The sequence below is a fragment of the Capricornis sumatraensis genome, chromosome 20, assembly GCF_032405125.1.
Source record: "Capricornis sumatraensis isolate serow.1 chromosome 20, serow.2, whole genome shotgun sequence".
NCBI classification, from domain to species: domain Eukaryota; kingdom Metazoa; phylum Chordata; class Mammalia; order Artiodactyla; family Bovidae; genus Capricornis; species Capricornis sumatraensis.
This window is the reverse complement of record NC_091088.1, coordinates 29,968,581-29,989,929: the sequence shown is the minus strand read 5'-3', so window position 1 is coordinate 29,989,929 and position 21,349 is coordinate 29,968,581. Positions and strand designations below refer to the sequence as shown.

Here is a 21,349-nt window from a genome sequence, read left to right as displayed (position 1 = left end):
AACCACCCAGGGACCGGGTAGTACTTCCTCCTGAAAAATATCCACATGTAAGTGGACCCACACAGTTCACATGTTGTTCAAGAGTCAACTGTACTTTTTATTAGGTTGTAGCAAGGATAACATGAAATAACACACATAGAAGCATTCAGTACCAGAACCCAATCTAAAACAAAGGAACTCCAAAAAATGTTTGTTAAAATGAAAGACCAGCTATCTATCAACGGGTGAAAAATAATCTGTCAACCACCCTCTAGCTTCCTTGGAAGTACACGGGAACACACCAGAGCAAAAGCCTATGTCTGTATCTTACCTCTGCAGCCATGAAAGCCAACGTGTGCATCCCATGGGTGTAGCCCGTGACGCAACAGACGACTGCTAACCCACAGCAGGAAAGCAGCATGGCGATCAGGAGGGACAGAACTCGGCCATGGCTGCTCATGGGGGTGGTGGGAGAAAAAGAAAGCTGGAAGGACAAAACAGGAGACAGAAGCTCGTTCTTCAGCATGGCAGGGTTAAACCTGACTGAGAAACTCAAGGTTAATCTCGGTGTCTTTGTTGGGAGGTCTGCACAGAAAAGTATCCCATTACCAGATGGTCAGAATTCTCCAGCCAACCTCAATATGAGTATGCGCTGATACCTTGAGATCTTCACCATTTAATTTAGGGACCATAACAATATCCATGACATTTCCATCTCAAATTCTCAGGAACCCTCCTACCGGTGGGGTTACAAGCCTCTAGAAGCAACTTGCCAGAGTTCTGTCATTCTCCCTCTGGCTTCAACAGGACTCTGGGCAACACCATGTTCTGTCATTCTTTCTCAATCTTGCTCTAATCCTAACCCCTCAAAGTCTGCTGAGGGGACATTCCTAGCCTGTTCACAGCTGGGACAACTGACGTGTACTCCAGGTGAAGATGGACCACTATCATCGTGCTACGTTAATGGTACACAAGCAGAGGCAACAGCTTGGAGAAGGGAGGTCTGGAGCTGTGACTCCTGAGCAGGAGACTGTAGATACCAAACCAGCTGGGGAGACAAGCAGCACCTGTTCATGGCCCAGGATGGGTGCTGAATTCCGAAAACAGCTCAAGGCTGTGGAACTGAGATCAACCCACAAAGAGGTGCAAGGACCACCATGGTCCATGAAGACTGCATAAAGAAAGGGGCAAAGAGCACTGTGGGGTGGGTTTCACAGAGCAGTAGGATGGCAGGTGCCCATCTGCTCTGGATCTATGAGATTAGTTACGGAGCACTCAGGAATGAAGATTCTCCTGCACAACTCTGTAGCCAAAGGGCAGAACTTATACCCCAATAGAAAAGGATTCACTTCTCCAGCGACCAAGGGAGCAAAGGGAGCTACCTCAGCGCTGGCCCGGGGTGGAAACAACATACACTAGTCAGAAAGAGGAGCCCCAAGGGCCAGAGTAAGAAGGGAAAAAACGGAAGGAGATTAGAAAGCATCTGGAAGAGATCAGCTATTTTTTCAGTTTAAGCTTCCCTTTTACTGCGATCAAAACAGTTTGTGTTAGGTGAACTGACCCCACATGGGCTGTCATGTAACACTACTGGGGAGGAGAGAAAGCCTCCTGAAGGGACATTGTCCCTGCATGCCTTGGGTGCTGCAGAAAGTTCCTCAAGAAACAGGCAGGAGGTGCCTGAGCCAGGAGCCTTCCCTGGGAGAGCTGTCCTGCACACGTGTGTCCTGGCTCATTCGTATGACACCACTCAGACCTGCCATGTGTATGCCTAAGCAGGAAAAGAAGAGCTTGGGTAAAAACTCACATATTCAAACCGGTCCTTGCAGAGCTGAACCATCAGGTGCAGAAATACTAGTCCAGCAAACCAGAGGCACCACATGACCACTTCTTCCACTGTTTGGACATTCAGCACCCCGAAAATGAAAATGAACTTGTAGAAAATAAAATTCCAAAACTTGTCTTTGAGGTGCTAAAAAGAAAAATATTTGTAAAGGTGAGTACCATTACACCTAACCCGTTCTAGAGATGGTAAGCTGGCTTTTAAGGAGGAGAGAATATTCTATTCTCTGTTTTCTAACACTTGTCCATGACAAAACCAAAGGCAAAGAAAGAAATGAGTCCTGTGAAGAACAAAAGTAAGACATCTAGGAAGTAATCTATAGATTCTGGATTGAATTCCTCAGTCAGTTATGAAATTTTAGACATTAAGAGTGGAGTAATATTAGTTTAGTATAATATTAATAATATATGTTATATAATAAAATAAAACAGAATAAAAAAGAATGGTGACAGCTACAAGTATCATTTTTACTACTTCTGCTCTCTGAATTCTTAAAACAAAAAAGTAGACATTCTTTTTTTTAAACATCCTTCAGATTCAAAAATAACATATGCTAATTTTCCAGCCATAATCAATAATGTATGAAAAAGTACAAAGAAAAGGTAAAACAAAAATGATGCCTTAACATTTTCATGCAATTTTCTTCCTAAATGTAAAACACTGATTGATGCCAATGAACACTGTCTGAATGGACCACTTTGGTGGTTACAGATGGTCACTGAAATGTTTTTTCACCATTCAAAAAATATTGCAATGAATATCTTTGTACAAGATTCTATTTATTCAGCAATCAAAGGTTATGGGTGTTGTTATAGTTTCTAATTATAAGTGTACATGCCCACATAAGTATATCTGCTTCACTGTACTCTTTCTTACACTGAGAATGTCCAGTTTTAAAAATATTTACCGTCCTGAAAAAAAAAGAAGGGCAACGAGGAGCATCAACCCAACAGATATTAAAAAGCACCATCAAGTGTGGTGGTGGAACCCGAGTGTGGAGGAGGATGGAAACATGGCTCCTAAGGTACTTTTATATAAAGTTTTTAAACTGTGTAAATGTTTCACCAATTCAAAATTTTAAACAGAAAGAAAAGCAAAATTGAAAAAAAAAACCCAGAAATAATTGAACCCACATGTGGAACACATTCATAACAAGACTATTTAAAGATAAGAGTTATTTTGAGAACTTTAAAACACTGTACTGTGCCTAGACAACCTTTGTTCAGAGAATAAAATGAACTAGGAATCCTTAGTGAATGTCTGTTTCCAGATCTGGGGCAGGAAGCATGAGGTGAAGCTAGAACATTCTGTGCCCTGGTTCTGAACCTTTGTTCCACCATCTATTTCCTGTATGGCTTTGGTTACCATCCCCATGCTTTGGTTTGCCATCTATAAGATAGGTCTTATAACAACAGCACATATCTCAAAGAATAGTTGGGGAAACTAAGTAAGTTAATACATATATTGTGCTTAGACAAATGCCACAGTAGGCGTTAAGTGCATTAAAAAAAAAAAAAATCCTTGTTCTACACCACCACTTTACAGTTTAATATTTGTCCCATTTTAGGTATTCAATGTCTTTGCCCCTAGTATTTTACTCTACTTCTTCAACATTAAGCACCCAGAGAGTAAACCCATGTCAACTCTGTAGTGCTCTAACTCAAAACAGTGCTTAGTAAATACTACAGGATGACTCTGGTCAAAAATGGTCATCACAGAACAACATGAAAGGCGTGATCTATACAGAAAAAAGAGATGACTGACAAATGTGCCGATTATGATTACCTCCAGGTATTTAAAAATCTCTGTAATACTTCAAGGTTAGTTTTCTGTAAATTTTGAACTGGCATTTAACATTTTAGGAAACATAAAGTGGTACTTAAGGCTCACGGCTGCCAGAACAATCCACCAACAATTGGACAGCTTGCTTGCCCTGACTGATTTCTTGCCCACAAGTTAAAACAGAAGCATCAAAGAAAGCTTTTGGGGACTTCCCTGTTGGTCCAATGGCTGGGGGCCCGAGTTTGATCCCTGGTCACAGAACTAGATCCCACATGCCACAACTAAGATCTGGTGCAGCCAAATACACAAATTAAATAAAGAAAAATTTTTAAAGTTTTTGTATGCTATGAAAAAAACTATGTTCTATTAATCCCATCTGGGAGACCTCTGGAGTTGATATTTTGCAGAAAGTGCTCAATACTCACTAATGAAAAATAGGGGGGGAAACAAACAGCCCTGCTCTTCACAGCATCCGAGGGCTCAATCACACAGTAACTGCATTTTAACTCTGCCCAGGACCTCACCTGACTTGATAACAAGAGATTTGGATTGAAAAGGGTATGTAAGGGGTGAGGCCACTGTGTACTGTTAATGTATTGACTGTAGGTTTTTGTGTCTTACCACTGGAATAAGACAAAGTACAACATAATTCTGCTCATATGTTATCGTTAAAAGGCCAGTTCTAAAGTCTTACTTTAAAACACACTATTCTATACTCTATCCACTAAAATCCTTTGGGGAACTGCCAATCTGCACAGTATGTTCGTGGCATTAATTCTTTAATGAAAGCACATCCTGCTCATATATACATTCTGAGAATAATGTTCAAATGTCAGACTATCTCACCTGAACACTGACTTGCAAAATGGGGAATCTTAATATTCCTTTCCAAAGGGAAAAACTAAAATCTCTCAGTAAATTCCTTTGGAAAAGTACCCATATTCTAAAGAATGATATACATACAATTATTCAAAAAAAAGTCAGAGCTTCTTTCAGAATTACCTCATAAATGTCATGGGGAAACAGCACTGACTACAGACTGTGGGCTACATGAAGTATTTTACCAATGCCGAATCTCCTGGTGTTGGTCATTGTCCTATGGTGATACAAGAAAAGGCCCTTGCTCTCAGGAAACATATACTGCACTATTTGAGGTTCTATATGATGTCCCCAGTTTCCTCTCAAACAGACGAGAAAAAACATACCTAGATAAAAGGTGAATATATATAGATAAGAGGTGAATAGATATAGATATTTATATACAGATAAAAGGTGAACGTTAGAGCAAATGGGGCAAAACGTTAGTAACTCTGAATCTGGAAAAAATCTATAAGGGAGCTCTTCATACTATTTGTGTAATTTTCTGTAAGTTTGAAATTATACCCAAGAAAGTTTTTGTTTTTTTAACCTAGTCACAAGAATGCATCCTTGCTGTGTGGACTTACCTGTCTTTCGCTCACTCGAAGAGGGCCAAACACGATACACTGGATTAGCTTAGCCACCAACATCAAAATGCAGCAAGCAGTATTCACTAGAACCTGTACACAAACCAAAGAAAGGAAGTTTATTTCCTCTTGTTGAAAAGTAAATGCAGCTCTAAAAATTTTCTATTGGGAATTCAGCCAACATTTCTAATGACTGAACCTTTCTAGTTTTCTACCAGTACAAGATCAGTAACTTCTGAAGAGGCACATTTTTATAGGTGGTAGGGGTATGGATGAGGAGTGCGGAGGAAAGGTACCAGCTTGGTGGTTAACTCACAGAGCCCTGTCCCAGTGTGTACCCTTCAGAAGGCCATCATCCCCTTCAGTCTTCACTGAATTGAGCGTAAACTCTGTACTGTATGTGTAAAACCGTATACACCTTAGAAAACCGTATCTCCGAGGCATATCAATTCTCAAACTAAGATTTTGTAAGATTTTGAACAGTCTAGAAGAAAACTTTTCCAGAAAATGTAGTTATCATGAACAGTAAAAGTCCAGCGCCCAAACTTCCTACACTGCTCTGTTCAAAAAGAGGAAATAGGGAGAAGAGGGTGAATGGTCACAAAGAGTCTACCAGATCATGGAGAATTGAGAATCAAAAACATACACATTTTCAAATATACTGCAATGGGACAAAAGATACCTGTGCTTGGTGTTGGCCTTAAAGGAAGGTTCCGGGGCATTCGAGGGGAGCAGAACCAAGAAAGCAGGAAGAAAGAAGAAAACTGGCAGGAGGAGCTGAGAACTGCAACCATGAGACGCCAATGACAGTGCAAGGCCTTCTTCACCAGCAAGTGGAGAATTTCCTTAGTAACCAAGAAAGACCTTACACCCAAACAACAAATCTAATGCTTACAAATGAAACTGTGGGCTGCCCCAACTCAGAAGTTAGTCTGGCACACCACCTTACTGATGCTCCAATGATTTTTAAAACCAAAGAATCTGAAAAAGCCAAAAGGACCTTGATGCAGAACTGTACAGAGGACTTTTAGTTAGAGTAAATGAAAATGAACACCAACAACAGAACAGACTGAAGTAGTCTGTTCAGTCTTTGTTTCACTAAGTGTACAGGAAGGTGGAGGTGCCAGATTCCTCTTCCCAGGTCATCCGTCCCTCTACTTCTAAAAGAAGCAAACGATGTTTTCAAAATGAGTAAATAAAGGAAGGTGACAGAAGAGGGTAATATAAGGAAGGAAACTCCCTAGGATCTCTTCAGGTTCCTCTTTGTACTTGACATTACCCAGCCCTTTGGTAACCCTGATGCAATATGTATCATGAACGGTAGCCCTGATTCATTACAAAAGAATAAGTTATGTTTAGTTACATTCTGCCTGTCTAATGGGACAAGGAAGCATGGGATGTATTTTCAAAGAACTAAAACAAAAATAGTGCTGAAAAACAAAACTGTTCTGGTAATTAATTTCTTCAGATAACCGGAAAAAAACCGAAATTAGCTATCCAAAACATCCTAACCTCCTTAAGTATTGTGGAACAGCCCTATTCAAAACATTCCAACAAATTGGATAGAATACTAAATTTTAAGGAGATGAAATGAATGTTTAAAAGGCTCATCTTCCTTGTGCTCTAAATCAGTTAGTGGGAACCCCAATCATGTCACTTAAGGAAAAAATGCCATAGACAAAACCACAACCACAGTTCCTCATGCCATATACCCCAGCTAAACCGGATTTTTAAAATCAGCCAAACACCCATTCTCAGCCTAATTAGAACACAATTTTTTAAAAAGTCTTCCTGGTTTTGCAGGTATGGAATATGAAATGCAGAAATAAATTAAACATATTTAGCACCTACCGGAGAAGGCAATGGCACCCCACTCCAGTACTCTTGCCTGGAAAATCCCATGGATGGAGGAGCCTGGTGGGCTGCAGTCCATGGGTTCGCTAAGAGTCGAACACAACTGAGCGACTTCACTCTCACTTTTCACCTTCATGCATTGGAGAAGGAAATGGCAACCCACTCCTGTGTTCTTGCCTGGAGAATCCCAGGGACGGGGGAGCCTGGTGGGCTGCCGTCTATGGGGTCACAAAGAGTCGGACACGACTGAAGTGACTTAGCAGCAGCAGCAGCACCTACATGTTAAAGGTATGTGGGAGGTTAAAAGAAATGAAGTTGATTTGGACCCTGCACTCAAAGAGCTGTTAGGATCCACAGGACACAGAACTTGGTCAACATCTAACAGGCCAAGCCAGCTGCTCTCCTGAGACCAACAGGAGAAATCAAATTTAGGGTCACTCAACCATTTCTCTAACCTAAACAGTTTTCTCACATACCCTGGGGTAAAAAATAAGCAATAAAGTATTACTTCTCATTTAAAACTTTTTTTTTTCAGTTTTCCTAAGTTCAAAGATAAGGTATAAAAACTTTGTAACTCTGATTTACCAAAAAAAAAAGGTGAAAGTCTCTGATAATTCCATCATTAGTAGATAATCATTTCTACTTTAAATATAAATGGAAGATTTGAAAATTAGCATGGCTAAGAAGGGGGAAAGATATTGATACTAGCAAACTGATATTAGGAAGAGATTTTACATAAAAAAGAAAAAGATAATATTTTGTGAACTTTATATGAAAGTGAAAGCTATACAAGATTGGAAGTAACTAAAGATTTTAAGATCATGAAAATGTGCTTTTAAAACACCTCAGTTCAGTTGAGTTGCTCAGTCGTGTCTCACTCTTTGTGACCCCATGGACTGCAGCACGCCAGGCCTCCCTGTCCATCACCAGCTCCCAGAGTTGACCCAAACTCATGTCCATTGAGTTGATGATGCCATCCAACCATCTCATCCTCTGTCGTCCCCTTCACCTTCAAGCTTTCCCAGCATCAGGGTCTTTTCAAATGAGTTAGTTCTTTGCATCAGGTAGCCAAAGTATTGGAGTTTCAGCTTCAACATCACTCCTTCTAATGAACACTCAGGACTGATCTCCTTTAGGATGTACTGGCTGGATCTCCTTGCAGTCCAAGGGACTCTCAAGAGTCTTCTCCAACACCACAGTTCAAAAGCATCAATTCTTCAGCACTCAGCTTTCTTTATAGTCCAAGTCTCACATTCACACATGACTACTGGAAAAAGTATAGCCTTGACTAGACAGACCTTTGTTGGCAAAGTAATGTCTCTGTTTTTTAATATGCTGCCTAGGTTGGTAGTGAAGAGCTGGACACGACTGAATGACTTCACTTCCACTTTTCACTTTCATTCACTGGAGAAGGAAATGGCAACCCACTCCAGTGTTCTTGCCTGGAGAATCCCAGGGACGGGGGAGCCTGGTGGGCTGCTGTATATGGGGTCACACAGAGTCGGACACGACTGAAGCGACTTAGCAGCAGCAGCGGCAGGTTGGTCATCACTTTCCTTCCAAGGAGTAAGCGTCTTTCAATTTCATGGCTGCAGTCACCTTCTGCAGTGATTTTGGAGCCCAAAAATATAAAGTGTGACACTGTTTCCACTGTTTCCCCATCTATTTGCCATGAAGTAATGGGACCAGATGCCATGATCTTAGTTTTCTGAATGTTGAGTTTTCAGCCAACTTTTTCACTCTCCTCTTTCACTTTCATCAAGAGGCTCTTAGTTCCTCTTCGATTTCTGCCATAATGGTGCTGTCCTCTGCATATCTGAAGTTATTGGTATTTCTCCCAGCAATTTTGATTCCAGCTTGTGCTTCATCCAGCTCAGCATCTGGCATGATGTACTCTGCATATAAGTTTAATAAGCAGGGTGACAATATGCAGCCTTGACGTACCCCTTTCTCAATTTGGAACCAATCTGTTTTTCCATGTCCACTTCTAACTGTTGCTTCTTGACCTGCATACAGATTTCTCAGAAGGCAGGTCAGGTAGTCCGGTATTCCTGGCTCTTGAAGAATTCTCTTCTACTTACAGAAAAAAATGTCAATTTCACACATACTGTCATTCCAATACATATATAAATTTCAAAACTGACAGAGCCTTGAAAAATTGAAAATACAGGAAGAAACATAATTCAAGATGTCTTCATTTAAAAGTAAATCCCTGGATTAACATATAAACACTATCATATATAAAGTGCTTCCCTGATAGCTCAGTTGGTAAAGAATCCGCCTGCACTGCAGGAGACCCCAGTTCAATTCCTGGGTCAGAAACATCCACTGGAGAAGGGACAGGCTACCCACTCCAGTATTCTGGCCTGGAGAATTCCACGGACTGTATAGTCCATGGGGTCGCAAAGAGTTGGACATGACTGAGTGACTTTCACTTTCACTATATATAAAATAGATTGGCAACAAGGACCTACTGCATAGCACAGGCAACTCTACTCAATATTCTGTAATAACCTATATGAGAACAGAATATGGAAAAGGGATACATGTGCATGTATAACAATCACTTAGCTGTACACATGAAACACAACACTATACATCTACTATATTCCCTATAACATTAAAAGCAAATTGCAAATCAGACCCCACTAGGTCATCAGTGATACTATTACAGAAACAACACTCCAGTCCATATTTAAACCAATAAAACCATGACAAACCTTCTCACCTTCAATAATCAAAATGAGACTCACTTTCAACAGGCCTAGTCTGAACTTGGTCCTTACAGACCACAGTAAAAGAACTAACCTCCTTCTATAATCTTCCCTTGTGGGCAGAATCCAAACTTACATGTAAATAAATCTAAGTTTAAGGAGCTCACTGGAACACTGTTTATAACACCAGAAAAATGGAAAACAATTACATGGCCATTAGGGAGAATCGTTCAATAAAGTATAAAAACAGCCATTCAATGGATACAATGAAGCCAGGAAAACTAACTCAGAAGTTCTACATTTACTAGCATTATATAGAACCTTCAAGATAACTTGCTCACTGTAAAAAAGTAGAAATGTGATTACTATGCTACTTTCTGTGCAAAAAAGAGAAGAATATGTATACATACTATGGGCTTCCCTGGTGGCTCAACGATAAAGAATCCATCTGCCAAATGCAGGAGATGTGGGTTCAATCCCTGGGTCGGGAGGATCCCCTGGAGAAGGAAATGGTAACCCACTCCAGTATTCTTGCCTGGAGAATTTCATGGACAGAGGAGCCTGGCGGGCTATATAGTCTCTGGTGTCACAAAAGACTCAGACATGACTTAGTGACTAAACAACAACAACATATATACCATATTGTATATATACTATATATATCTGTACAATATGTTAATGCGAACTGCATCAAGGACTAGACCAATCTGGGTATTTCTTAATTTTCTACTTAACACCAGCACTAATTACAAGAAACTGGTAAGGGCCACTTCGAGGGGAGGGAGGCAGGTAAGAGGGAGAGGGAGATTTACTTTTCATTGTAGACATCACTTGTGCACCTTTTGCCTTCTGCACCATAAGCATCCATCATTTATTAATTTTTTTAAGTTAAGAATCTATTGGAAAAAAATAATCTATTCAAGTTTAGAATCTAACCTGACCAGTTCTGAAGTTTCACATTACTTTTCTCATTGTACCATGGGAGACAGATAAGTAACAAACCCAAACTGGGCAGCCTAAGTCACAAGTTAACCTGGTATAACACACTGTATTTCTACTATATTAAAATACTTCAGAAAAGTTTCTCCTATCTATAGCAGTGTTTAAAAAAAAACTTTAATATTTTTTGAAAATCTCATCAAATGCCTTTATTTTTTCTTGTCTACACAAAATAAAAACAAGTTTTCCTAGTCCTTGAGTAGTCTTAACGAAACAGACCAGGTAGTAATGACCCAAGGGACCCTACTGAAGCAAGCTTAAAGTAATTCCCTTTGCTCTGCTGCTCCTGCTAAGTCACTTCAGTTGTGTCCGACTCTGTGCGACCCCATAGACGGCAGCCCACCAGGCTCCCCTGTCCCTGGGATTCTCCAGGCAAGAACACAGGAGTGGGTTGCCATTTCCTTCTCCAATGCATGAAGGTGAAAAGTGAAAGTGAAGTCGCTCAGTCGTTTCCGACTCCTAGCGACCCCATGGACTACAGCCTACCAGGCTCCTCCAACCATGGGATTTTCCAGGCAAGAGTACTGGAATGGGGTGCCATTGCCTTCTCCGTCCCTTTGCTCTAAAGGCCCCATAAGAAAACTTTTTTCCCAGAACGGCTCTACTGTTCACCTAGAAGAAACAGAAACTAAGTTATGAGACAGGCTGGTCTGCAAGGAAGAGAAGAGGTGCTAACAGACAGCTTGGCCATGTTTATCACTGTGTGACCCCGTGGGTGTTTCTGATTCTATAGAATGTGGGCTAACAATGGGTCATTGTACATTCCTGGTGGCTCAGACGGTAAAGCGTCTACCCGCAATGTGGGAGACCCAGGTTTGATTCCTGGGTTGGGAAGGTCCCCTGGAGAAGGAAATGGCAACCCACTCCAGTATTCTTGCCTAGAAAACTCCATGGACGGAGGAGCCTGGTGGGCTACAGTCCATGGGGTCGCAAAGAGCTGGACATGACTGAGCAACTTCACTTAATGGGGCATTATTTATGACCTTGTGACAAAATGCAATTCAACTCCCAGGAACACATTCAAGGATACAACTGATATGGATATTACTTAGTCTCCTACTTAACACCAACACTACCTACCTCCCAGCCCCCATCCCCACGACACACACATACAAACACATCTTTTATCAGTGTCCTCTTTTAAGGACATTCAGTTCAGATCAGTTGCACAGTCATGTCCAACTCCTTGCAACCCCATGAATCGCAGCACACCAGGCCTCCCTGTCCATCACCAACTCCCGGAGTTCACTCAAACTCATGTCCATCAAGTCAGTGATGCCATCCAGCCATCTCATCCTCTGTCGTCCCCTTCTCCTCCTGCCCCCAATCCCTCCCAGCATCAGGGTCTTTTCCAATGAGTCAATTCTTCGAATCAGGTGGCCAAAGTACTGGAGTTTCAACTTTAGCATCATTCCTTCCAGTGAACATGCAGGACTGATCTCCTTTAGAATGGACTGGTTAGATCTACCTGCAGTCCAAGGGACTCCCAAGAGTCTTCTCCAACACTACAGTTCAAAAGCATCAATTCTTTGGCGCTGAGCTTTCTTCACAGTCCAGCTCTCACATCCATACATGACCACTGGAAAAACCATAGCCTTGACTAGCCGGACCTTTGTTGACAAAATAATGTCTCTGCTCTTGAATATGCTCTCTAGGTTGGTCATAACTTTCCTTCCAAGGAGCTAAGCGTCTTTTAATTTCATGGCTGCAGTCACCATCTGCAGTGATTTTGGAGCCCCCCAAAATAAAGTCTGACACTGTTTCCACTGTTTCCCCATCTATTTCCCATGAAGTGATGGAACCAGATGTCATGATCTTCGTTTTCTGAATGTTGAGCTTTAAGCCAACTTTTTCACTCTCCACTTTCACTTTCATCAAGAGGCTTTTTAGTTCCTCTTCACTTTCTGCCATAAGGGTGGTGTCATCTGCATATCTGAGGTGATTGATATTTCTCCCAGCAATCTTGATTCCAGCTTGTTCTTCTTCCAGCCCAGGTTTCTCATGATGTACTCTGCATAGAAGTTAAATAAGCAGGGTGACAATATACAGCCTTGACATACTCCTTTTTCTATTTTGAACCAGTCTGTTGTTCCATGTCCAGTTCTAACTGTTGCTTCCTGACCTACATGTAGGTTTCTTAAGAGGAAGGTCAGGTGGTCTGGTATTCCCATCTCTTTCAGAATTTTCCACAGTTTATTGTGATCCACACAGTCAAAGGCTTTGGCATAGTCAATAAAGCAGAAATAGATGTTTTTCTGGAACTCTCTTGCTGTTCCCATGATCCAGCGGATGTTGGCAATTTGATCTCTGATTCCTCTGCCTTTTCTAAAACCAGCTTGAACACCTGGAAGTTCACGGTTCACGTATTGCTGAAGCCTGGCTTGGAGAATTTTGAGCATTACTTTACTAGCGTGTGAGATGAATGCAATTGTGTAGTAGTTTGAGCACTCTTTGGCATTGTCGGTCTTTGGGATTAGAATGAAAAGTGACCTTTTCCAGTCCTGTGGCCACTGCTGAGTTTTCCAAATTTGCTGGCATATTGAGTGCAGCACTTTCACAGCATCATCTTTCAGGATTTGAAATAGCTCAACTGGAATTCCATCACCTCCACTAGCTTTGTTCATAGTGATGCTCTCTAAGGCCCACTTGACTTCACATTCCAGGATGTCTGGCTCTAGATGAGTGATCACACCATCGTGATTATCTGGGTCGTGAAGATCTTTTTTGTATAGTTCTTCTGTGTATTCTTGCCACCTCTTCTTAATATCTTCTGCTTCTGTTAGGTCCATACCATTTCTGTCCTTTATCGAGCCCATCTTTGCATGAAATGTTCCCTTGGTGTCTCTAATTTTCTTGAAGAGATCTCTAGTCTTTCCTATTCTGTTGTTTTCCTCTATTTCTTTGCATTGATTGCTGAGGAAGGCTTTCTTATCTCTCCTTGTATTCTTTGGAACTCTGCATTCAGATGCTTATATCTTTCCTTTTCTCCTTTGCTTTTCACTTCTCTTCTTTTCACAGCTATTTGTAAGGCCTCCCCAGACAGCCATTTTGCTTTTTTGCATTTCTTTTCCATGAGAATGGTCTTGATCACTGTCTCCTGTACAATGTCATGAACCTCCGTCCATAGTTCATCAGGCACTCTATCAGATCTAGGCCCTTAAATCTAGTTCTCACTTCCACTGTATAATCATAAGGAATTTGATTTAGTGTAGTGGTTTTCCCTACTTTCTTCAATTTAAGTCTGAATTTGGCAATAAGTTCATGATCTGAGCCACAGTCAGCTCCCGGTCTTGTTTTTGCTGACTGTATAGAGTTTCTCCATCTTTGGCTCCAAAGAATATAGTCAGTCTGATTTTGGTGTTGACCATCTGGTAATGTCCATGTGTAGAGTTTTCTCTTGTGTTGTTGGAAGAGGGTGTTTGCTATGACCAGTGTGTTCTCTTGGCAAAACTCTATTAGCCTTTGCCCTGCTTCATTCTGTATTCCAAGGCCAAATTTGCCTGTTATTCCAGGTGTTTCTTGACTTCCTACTTTTGCATTCCAGTCCCCTATAATGAAAAGGACATCTTTTTTGGGTGTTAGTTCTAAAAGATCTTGTAGGTCTTCATAGAACTGTTCAACTTCAGCTTCTTCAGCATTACTGGTTGGGGCATAGGCTTGGATTACCGTGATATTGAATGGTTTGCTTCAGAAACAAAGAGAGATCACTCTGTCATTTTTGAGATTGCATCCGAGTACTGCATTTCAGACTCTTTTGTTGACCATGATGGCTACTCCATTTCTTCTAAGGGATTCCTGCCCACAGTAGTAGATATAGTGGTCATCTGAGTTAAATTCACCCATTCCAGTCCATTTTATTTCACTGATTCCTAGAATGTCGACATTCACTCTTGCCATCTCCTGTTTGACCACTTCCAATTTGCCTTGATTCATGGACCTAACATTCCAGGTTCGTATGCAATATTGCTTTTTACAGCATCGGACCTTGCTTCTATCACCATTCACATCCACAACTGGGTATTGTTTTTGCTTTGGCTCCATCCTTTCATTCTTTCTGGAGTTATTTCTCCACTGATCTCCTGTAGCATATTGGGCACCTAACAACCTGGGGAGTTCCCCTTTCAGTATCCTATCATTTTGCCTTTTCATACTGTTCATGGGGTTCTCAAGGCAAGAATACTGAAGTGGTTTGCCATTCCCTTCTCCAGTGGACCACATTCTGTCAGACCTCTCCACCATGACCCACCTGTCTTGGGTGGCCCCACAAGGCATGGCTTAGTTTCATTGAGTTAGACAAGGCTGTGGTCTGTGTGATCAGATTGACTAGTTTTCTGTGATTATGGTTTCAGTGTGTCTGCCCTCTGATGCCCTCTCACAACACCTACCATCTTACTTGGGTTTCTCTTACCTTGGACGTGGGATAAGAGATGGACTGCAACACTGGAATGTTACTTTTCTACAGGCCCCAGTGACAAGTATAAAATGCCAATAATGCATTCCCCTCCTTATTACACTGATAATTGTGTTCCTCTTTTCACAACATTGAGGAAATAAATGAGATTACATATATAAAGCACATAGCACACATCTAGCAAGCAATTAAATAGCTATCTCCTTGCCCCTGACTCTAGAGATTTTTCCTGTATTTTTTGGTTGTTTATCTAGGCTTATGTCCTATCATTTACAAGTTTACTCTTTTTCTTAAGTTGCCCCAAACATTTCTGGAGCTAACATTTTTCTCTCTTCTTTGGAATATTCATCTTATCAACACTCAAACCTAGAAAATTACTTTCAGTTCTCAAGTTGTATAATTATGTGAAGATGGGCTCTTTAAGGCAAGAGTCAGAAACTTTTTCTCTAATGGGCTATTAGACAGTAAATATTTTAGGCTTTGTAGGCCACATGCTCTCAGTCACATAGTCTTCCTTTAAAAAAAATTTTTTTTTTAATGTAAAAACCAATATTAGCTAATAGGCCAAATGGGCCAACAAGGTTTGCTAATCTCTGCTCTCAGTGATCAGTTCTCTCTTATCCATTTTCATTTTCGGTGACTTTTTCCTTTGACATTTCTATTTCAACTATTCTATTTGCATCTAATTAAGTCATCAGAACCTTAAAATTTGTTCCATATTTCTGTTTCTCTATTTTACCACTTCCTGCTCTTACCATTTTAAAAGCAAAAATAAAAGTGGAAGAAAAAAAAAAACAGAACGGAACAGGAAAAAAAAACAAAAAAAAACAGGAGAAAATAATGAAACTAATGAGTAAGATTAGCAAAGTTGAAAAGCCAGAAACACCTGAACAATTCAAAACAATGATGGAAAAGGATCAGGAGACATTTTAATGGAAGGGACATCTGAACAATGTAAAATTAGCCTAGAAATAAATAACAAAATAAAACCTAATCTGGAATGAAAGTTTGGAATGGAAGTTCTAGAAAGACATAAAGAAAAAAACAATCAAGACAAATCTGGGTATTTGTTAGAGTAACCTCCCCTCAAACCTGTTCTCAATATCCATGCCAGAGGGCCACCAGGAGAGCTCTCCTCGGAGCTGGAGTCTTTGGTCACTGCATCTCCTAGCCTCTTCCCATTCTACACAAATCCATCTTTCCCACTGCTGCCATAGGTGCCCCCTGAAAAAATCGTCTCATCATGACAGCGCCTTCTCCCCTCCACTCCCACTGAAACCCTTCTGCCCATGAAATAACGTTCACACTCCTTAACAGAGCAGGCAAGGTTTACATAACCTGACCTTCACCCCCTACCCCATCCTCTCCCTGATCAGCCCATCCTCTCCCTGATCAGTTTCTCAACCATTAACGAGAGGAAAATCACTAGGACATTAATTAGAAAGAAGACATATTCCTAGCTATTTTCATCTAAACTGTGCCCTATGAAAATAAGTTTTAGAGAGCAATATGCAAAATAATAGCTAGCAGGGTTTTACAAACTGGCAGAAAGATCAACTGATTGTTTTTGTCTTGCTTGGTTTTTAAAAACTGAATGAGTGTCCTTGGGCAGAGCAAAAAAAAAAAACAAAAACAAAAAACAGGATCCATTTTAACAAAGACTCCACCATGTATTCACTTAATTATGCTATCTGGCAGGTCTCAGAGGAAGGCTTTGGAGATTGCAACTCCTATTCCGCTACTAGAGCAGAAACTTAAGTAATAGGTGATGAGGAAAACTGATAATGCACACATGGAAGGTCTGAAGTGAAGTGAAGTTGCTCAGTCGTGTCCGACTCTTCGCGACCCCATGGACTGCAGCCTACCAGGCTCCTCCGTCCATGGGATTTTCCAGGCAAGAGTACTGGAGTGGGGTGCCACTGCCTTCTCCGAGGAACCAAGGAAAACCAAGATAAGAGTGTGAAAACCACAGGGGAAAAGATGGAAGAACAGCAGCAAGACCAACTGAGAAAAGAAAAAAAAATCATCCACGGAGAGGAAGAAATCATAAACTCACTGGAGGCAAGATCTCTGTTGAAAAAGCTGGGAAGAAAAGGAAATTTTCTTAAAAATCATAATTTTCACAGAAAACCAATAGGCTTTAATGTTTTATGTTTATGTAATGTTTTATGAAGAGGTGCTAACCTTGGAACTGGAATGAGTTTTATATAAAGAGACTGGGGGGTAATCATTAAACAATACTGCTGCTGCTGCTGCTAAGTTGCTTCAGTTGTGTCTGACTCTGTGCAACCCCACAGACGGCCTCCCACCAGGCTCCCCCGTCCCCGGGATTCTCAAGGCAAGAATATTGGAGTGGGTTGCCATTTCCTTCTCCAATGCATGAAAGTGAAAAGTGAAAGTGAAGTCACTCAGTTGTGCCGGACTCTTATCGACCCCACGGACTGCAGCCCACCAGGCTCCTCTGTCCATGGGATTTTCCAGGCAAGAGTACTGGAGTGGGTTGCCATTGCCTTCTCCGATTAAGCAATACTAGTAGCAGCAGCAGTTGTTAAACACTATAGCAGTTCCATCTCAAAGGCTTACTTGTATCTCATACTTAAATATATATATATCAAAGACTATATTATAATCTCAACATTTGACAAAAGCATTCTTCACATTACTTTATCTGCTAATTAAAATGCAAAAAACAGATTTTTAAAAATCTAGGTTTAACATACATTAAACAAGAGACATGGGTTGAGTTCTTTCTCTTCTCCCTTCTTCCCTACTCTAAGGTTCAGCTTTACACAGCAGTGGAAGAAGGGAACCTCACCCTTCCCTTCCTTCTACTAATGTCTTCATCAGAAGGACCAAGAGACTTAATCTACACCCACAGAGTTCATAAATCCCACTGCTTCCTGATGAAGCACAGTGGGATTAATTACAACAAATGAGCTGTGTATCATTCCGTATACTTGGAATATTAACCCCAGTCATTTACAGCCGACTCTCAACCGAAATGGGAACTTACAGGAGGAGACAAGACTCAAGACACCACAGCAAACCCTAGGGACAGACTTCAGTCCCAGAACAACTTTTCCTGATCACTGTGGGATTTCTATGTGGCATTCAAAGGCCAAGGTGGAAACCAAGTTCCTTAGCCAAAATACTGTTGATCTGCCCGCCTGAAATTATCTGTTCTAATAAGTGAAACTAGCATTTATGCCTCCTAAACGCTGCTTATCTTACACTGGCAGACAAACTGGAAACCTTGTTTTAACATGGATCACTAGCAGGAGAAACCGTGAGTTAAAATGAAGAGACATCTCCCGACTCCAAATGTTTTGGCTGCCTTCAGACATCAAAGGAAACTTTCATGAATCGCCAGGTAAAAAGCAGCAGGAAAGGAAGCACAGTCTTGTATTTGTTGTAGGTCCACTCAAAGAGGACAATAATAAAGAAAGAAGGAAAAAAAAAACGCTGTGGGAGACGGTCCCTCTCCAAACAACGTCCAAACACACTCAGATGCCCAAAATTCTCCTATGCTCAACAACTGAAATTCTGTCTCTTTTCTCTTTACACGTGAAACGCGATAACATCTCCCTGCCTGACCGCGTCCGAAAAGCCTTCCCAACTCCGGGGTAGCTGACTGCCCTTTGAGGTCTTCCAGTTTACTTCCTGGTGGCCCCTCAGCAACCCCAACTCGGCCCCCATATTTTACTTCTCCCCCGATTCCCAACCCTCCCCCACCTCCTCCCCCCGCCCGTCCCTGGCCGGCCGCCGCGTTCCCTTGCGCCCCGCCCCCTGCGCCTCCCCAACCCCGTCCCAAAGCCCCTTCCTCAGGCCCTCAAAGACCACCCGCCCCCGGGGACCCGCTGCCCCTCACGACCCCACCGCCACACCCCAACCCTCACCGGGTCCCACGGAGGCCGTACGCGGGCGGGGGGCCCCGCCCCCCCCGCCTCACACTCCGGGGTCCGGGGGGGAGGGGACCCCGGCCCCAGCCACGCCCCCCACAGATAATGGGTGACATGGCGGCCCCCAGCCCTCGCCCCGCTCCGCTCCTCCTCGGCGGGCCCGGCATCCTCGCTCACCCACACGAACAGGCTGTCCGAGAGCAGGTACTGGGCCACGTCGCGGGCCCGGGGTCCCCCGGCGCTCGGCCGGACGAGCGCGGCCGGGTCTGGCTGCACCGGGGCCGTTACCGGCTCCGCCTCTGTGGGCCCGGGCCCGGGCCCGGCCTCGGGCTGACTGAGGGCGCGGTAGGCGCTGACGATGGTGCCGACCAAGGCCAGGCCGCTGAGGCCCGTGTAGGTGCGGAGGCTGGGCCAGGGGAAGCGCTCGAGGAAGAGCAGCGGCATGGCGGCAGCGGCGGCTTCCAGCCCCCAGGTCTCCCCGCGCTGCGGCCGGGTCCCGGCGGCCTCGCGAACGGCGCCCACGAGCTCTGGCGTCGCTGCCGCCGCCGCCGCCGCCACCGCGCCGGGCCGGGCCGGGCCGCTCCTGGCCGCTCCGCCCCGCGCCGCTCCCGCTGCTGCCCCTGCCGGCGCGGAAGAGCCTCGGCTGGCTCGGGGCTGGCCGCCGCCCCCAGCAGGGTGCGGGCGGGACGGGCGCGGGGGCGCGGCCTCGGTCCCCCGCCCCCAGCGGTCGCGCTGCCGCCTAGTTGGCGGAGGCCCCGGCCGCAGGCCCTGCGGCCCAGCACCCAGCATTATCTTCCGCCGACACTCTAGCTCGGCCTGGCCCGCGGACGCTCAGGGCACCCGCCCCGGGCCGGGCCCAAGCGTCACTCAGGCCCGACGGCGCTGACGGGCGGTCGAGCGCTGGCCGCGTGGGCCCACCCGCGGGACGCGGGGACCCGGGCCACCGGGCGTCCGGCCACTTGTCCTTAGTTTCCTTAACCTCCCCGTAAGCAGGTTACCCCAGAGCCTCCCTGTGCGCCTGGGAGCTTCCCAAGTGGCTGAAAGAGGAGACAGTGCTTAGGGAATAATAGAAGCCCTGGCCCCATGGAAAGACAATAAATCAACACTCTCAAATTCCTCGCAAATAAAGTTTCTGCTGTTTACTAGTAACACCCGGCGAAGTCTAAAGTGAACCTGATTTCAGTTCAGTTCATTTCAGTCGCTCAGTCGTGTCCGACTCTTTGCGACCCCGTGAACCGCAGCACGGCAGGCCTCCCTGTCCATCACCAACTCCCAGAGTCCACCCAAACCCAAGTCCATTGTGTCGGTGATGCCATCTAACCATCTCATCCTCTGTCGTCCTCTTCTCCTCCTGCCTTCAATCTTTCCCAGCATCAGGGTCTTCTCAAATGAGTCAGCTCTTCGTATCAGGTGGCCAAAGTATTGGAGTTTCAGCTTCAACATCAGGAAATAAAAATGTGTTCCCTCATACCCCAGGTAGGAATGTAACATAGTGAGGATACTTTGGAAAGTGATGTCAGCTCTTCAAAAAGTTTAAACCTAAGAGTGACCATTTGACCTAGCAATTCCATTCCTAGGTGGTATACCCAAGAGAAATGAAAACACACTGCCACACAAAACGTCCACACAAATGTCAATAACAACATTATTCTTAACAGTCAAAGTTAGAAACAACCCTAATGTCACTCAAGGGACGAATAGATAAATAAGGGATTACCCCCTAAAATGGAATAGTATTCAGCCATGAAAATGAAGTAGGGAAACATGCTGCAAGGACAAAGCTTGAAAATGTGCTAAGTATAAGCATAGACACAAATGGCCACATAGTGCAAGTCCATTTATATGAAATGTCCAGCATAGGCAAAAACATAAAGTAGGTTAATGACTGATGAGCAATAGGGAGATGAGGAAACAGGTATAAAAGCTAAACATGGATTTCTTTTTGAGGTGATGAAAATGTTCTAAAATTTTAGTGACTGTAGCAGAACTCTGAATATACTAAAAATCTTTATTTGTATAGTTATATGGTGAATTATGTAAATTATAGCCCAATAAGGCTGTAACAACAAAAAAGACAGAAAAAAAAGAACTACAGAACAAAAGTGCTACCTTGGGGGGTAGCACTTATTCCTTGTTGTATCTCCAAGGCCTTGACAAGTGCCTGATGTAGAGTAGGTGTTCAGCAAATATTTGTCGAGTCTTACAAACTTTCAAAGGCAAAAGACTAAATTATGTTCAAAGTCTCATGCCTAATATTCTAATACTAAAAGTTTATTAGTTAGAAAACAAAAGCTGGTTCAGCTCAAGGTTATTACTATCCAATTTGCAATATTTAGAAACATCCTATTAAAGGCCTTGTGATGAACACAACAGTTTGGCTTTTACCAGGGAGGGAAGATGAGCGCCTACACACACACACACACTTT

General features: G+C 43.1%; 1 protein-coding gene across 1 annotated transcript in view; it reads right to left on the bottom strand.

The window, feature by feature from the left end:
- AMFR (autocrine motility factor receptor) overlaps positions 1 to 19,367 on the bottom strand; it is a 45,564-nt gene extending 26,197 nt beyond the window's left edge. The window contains exons 1-4 of the mRNA XM_068991951.1: positions 19,101 to 19,367; positions 5,047 to 5,139; positions 1,784 to 1,948; positions 311 to 463 (exon numbers count right to left, since the gene is read on the bottom strand). Coding sequence (XP_068848052.1) covers positions 311 to 463; positions 1,784 to 1,948; positions 5,047 to 5,139; positions 19,101 to 19,367 — 678 coding nt within the window. The remainder of the gene's footprint in view (positions 1 to 310; positions 464 to 1,783; positions 1,949 to 5,046; positions 5,140 to 19,100) is intronic.
- Between the last annotated feature and the right edge of the window lie 1,982 nt (positions 19,368 to 21,349).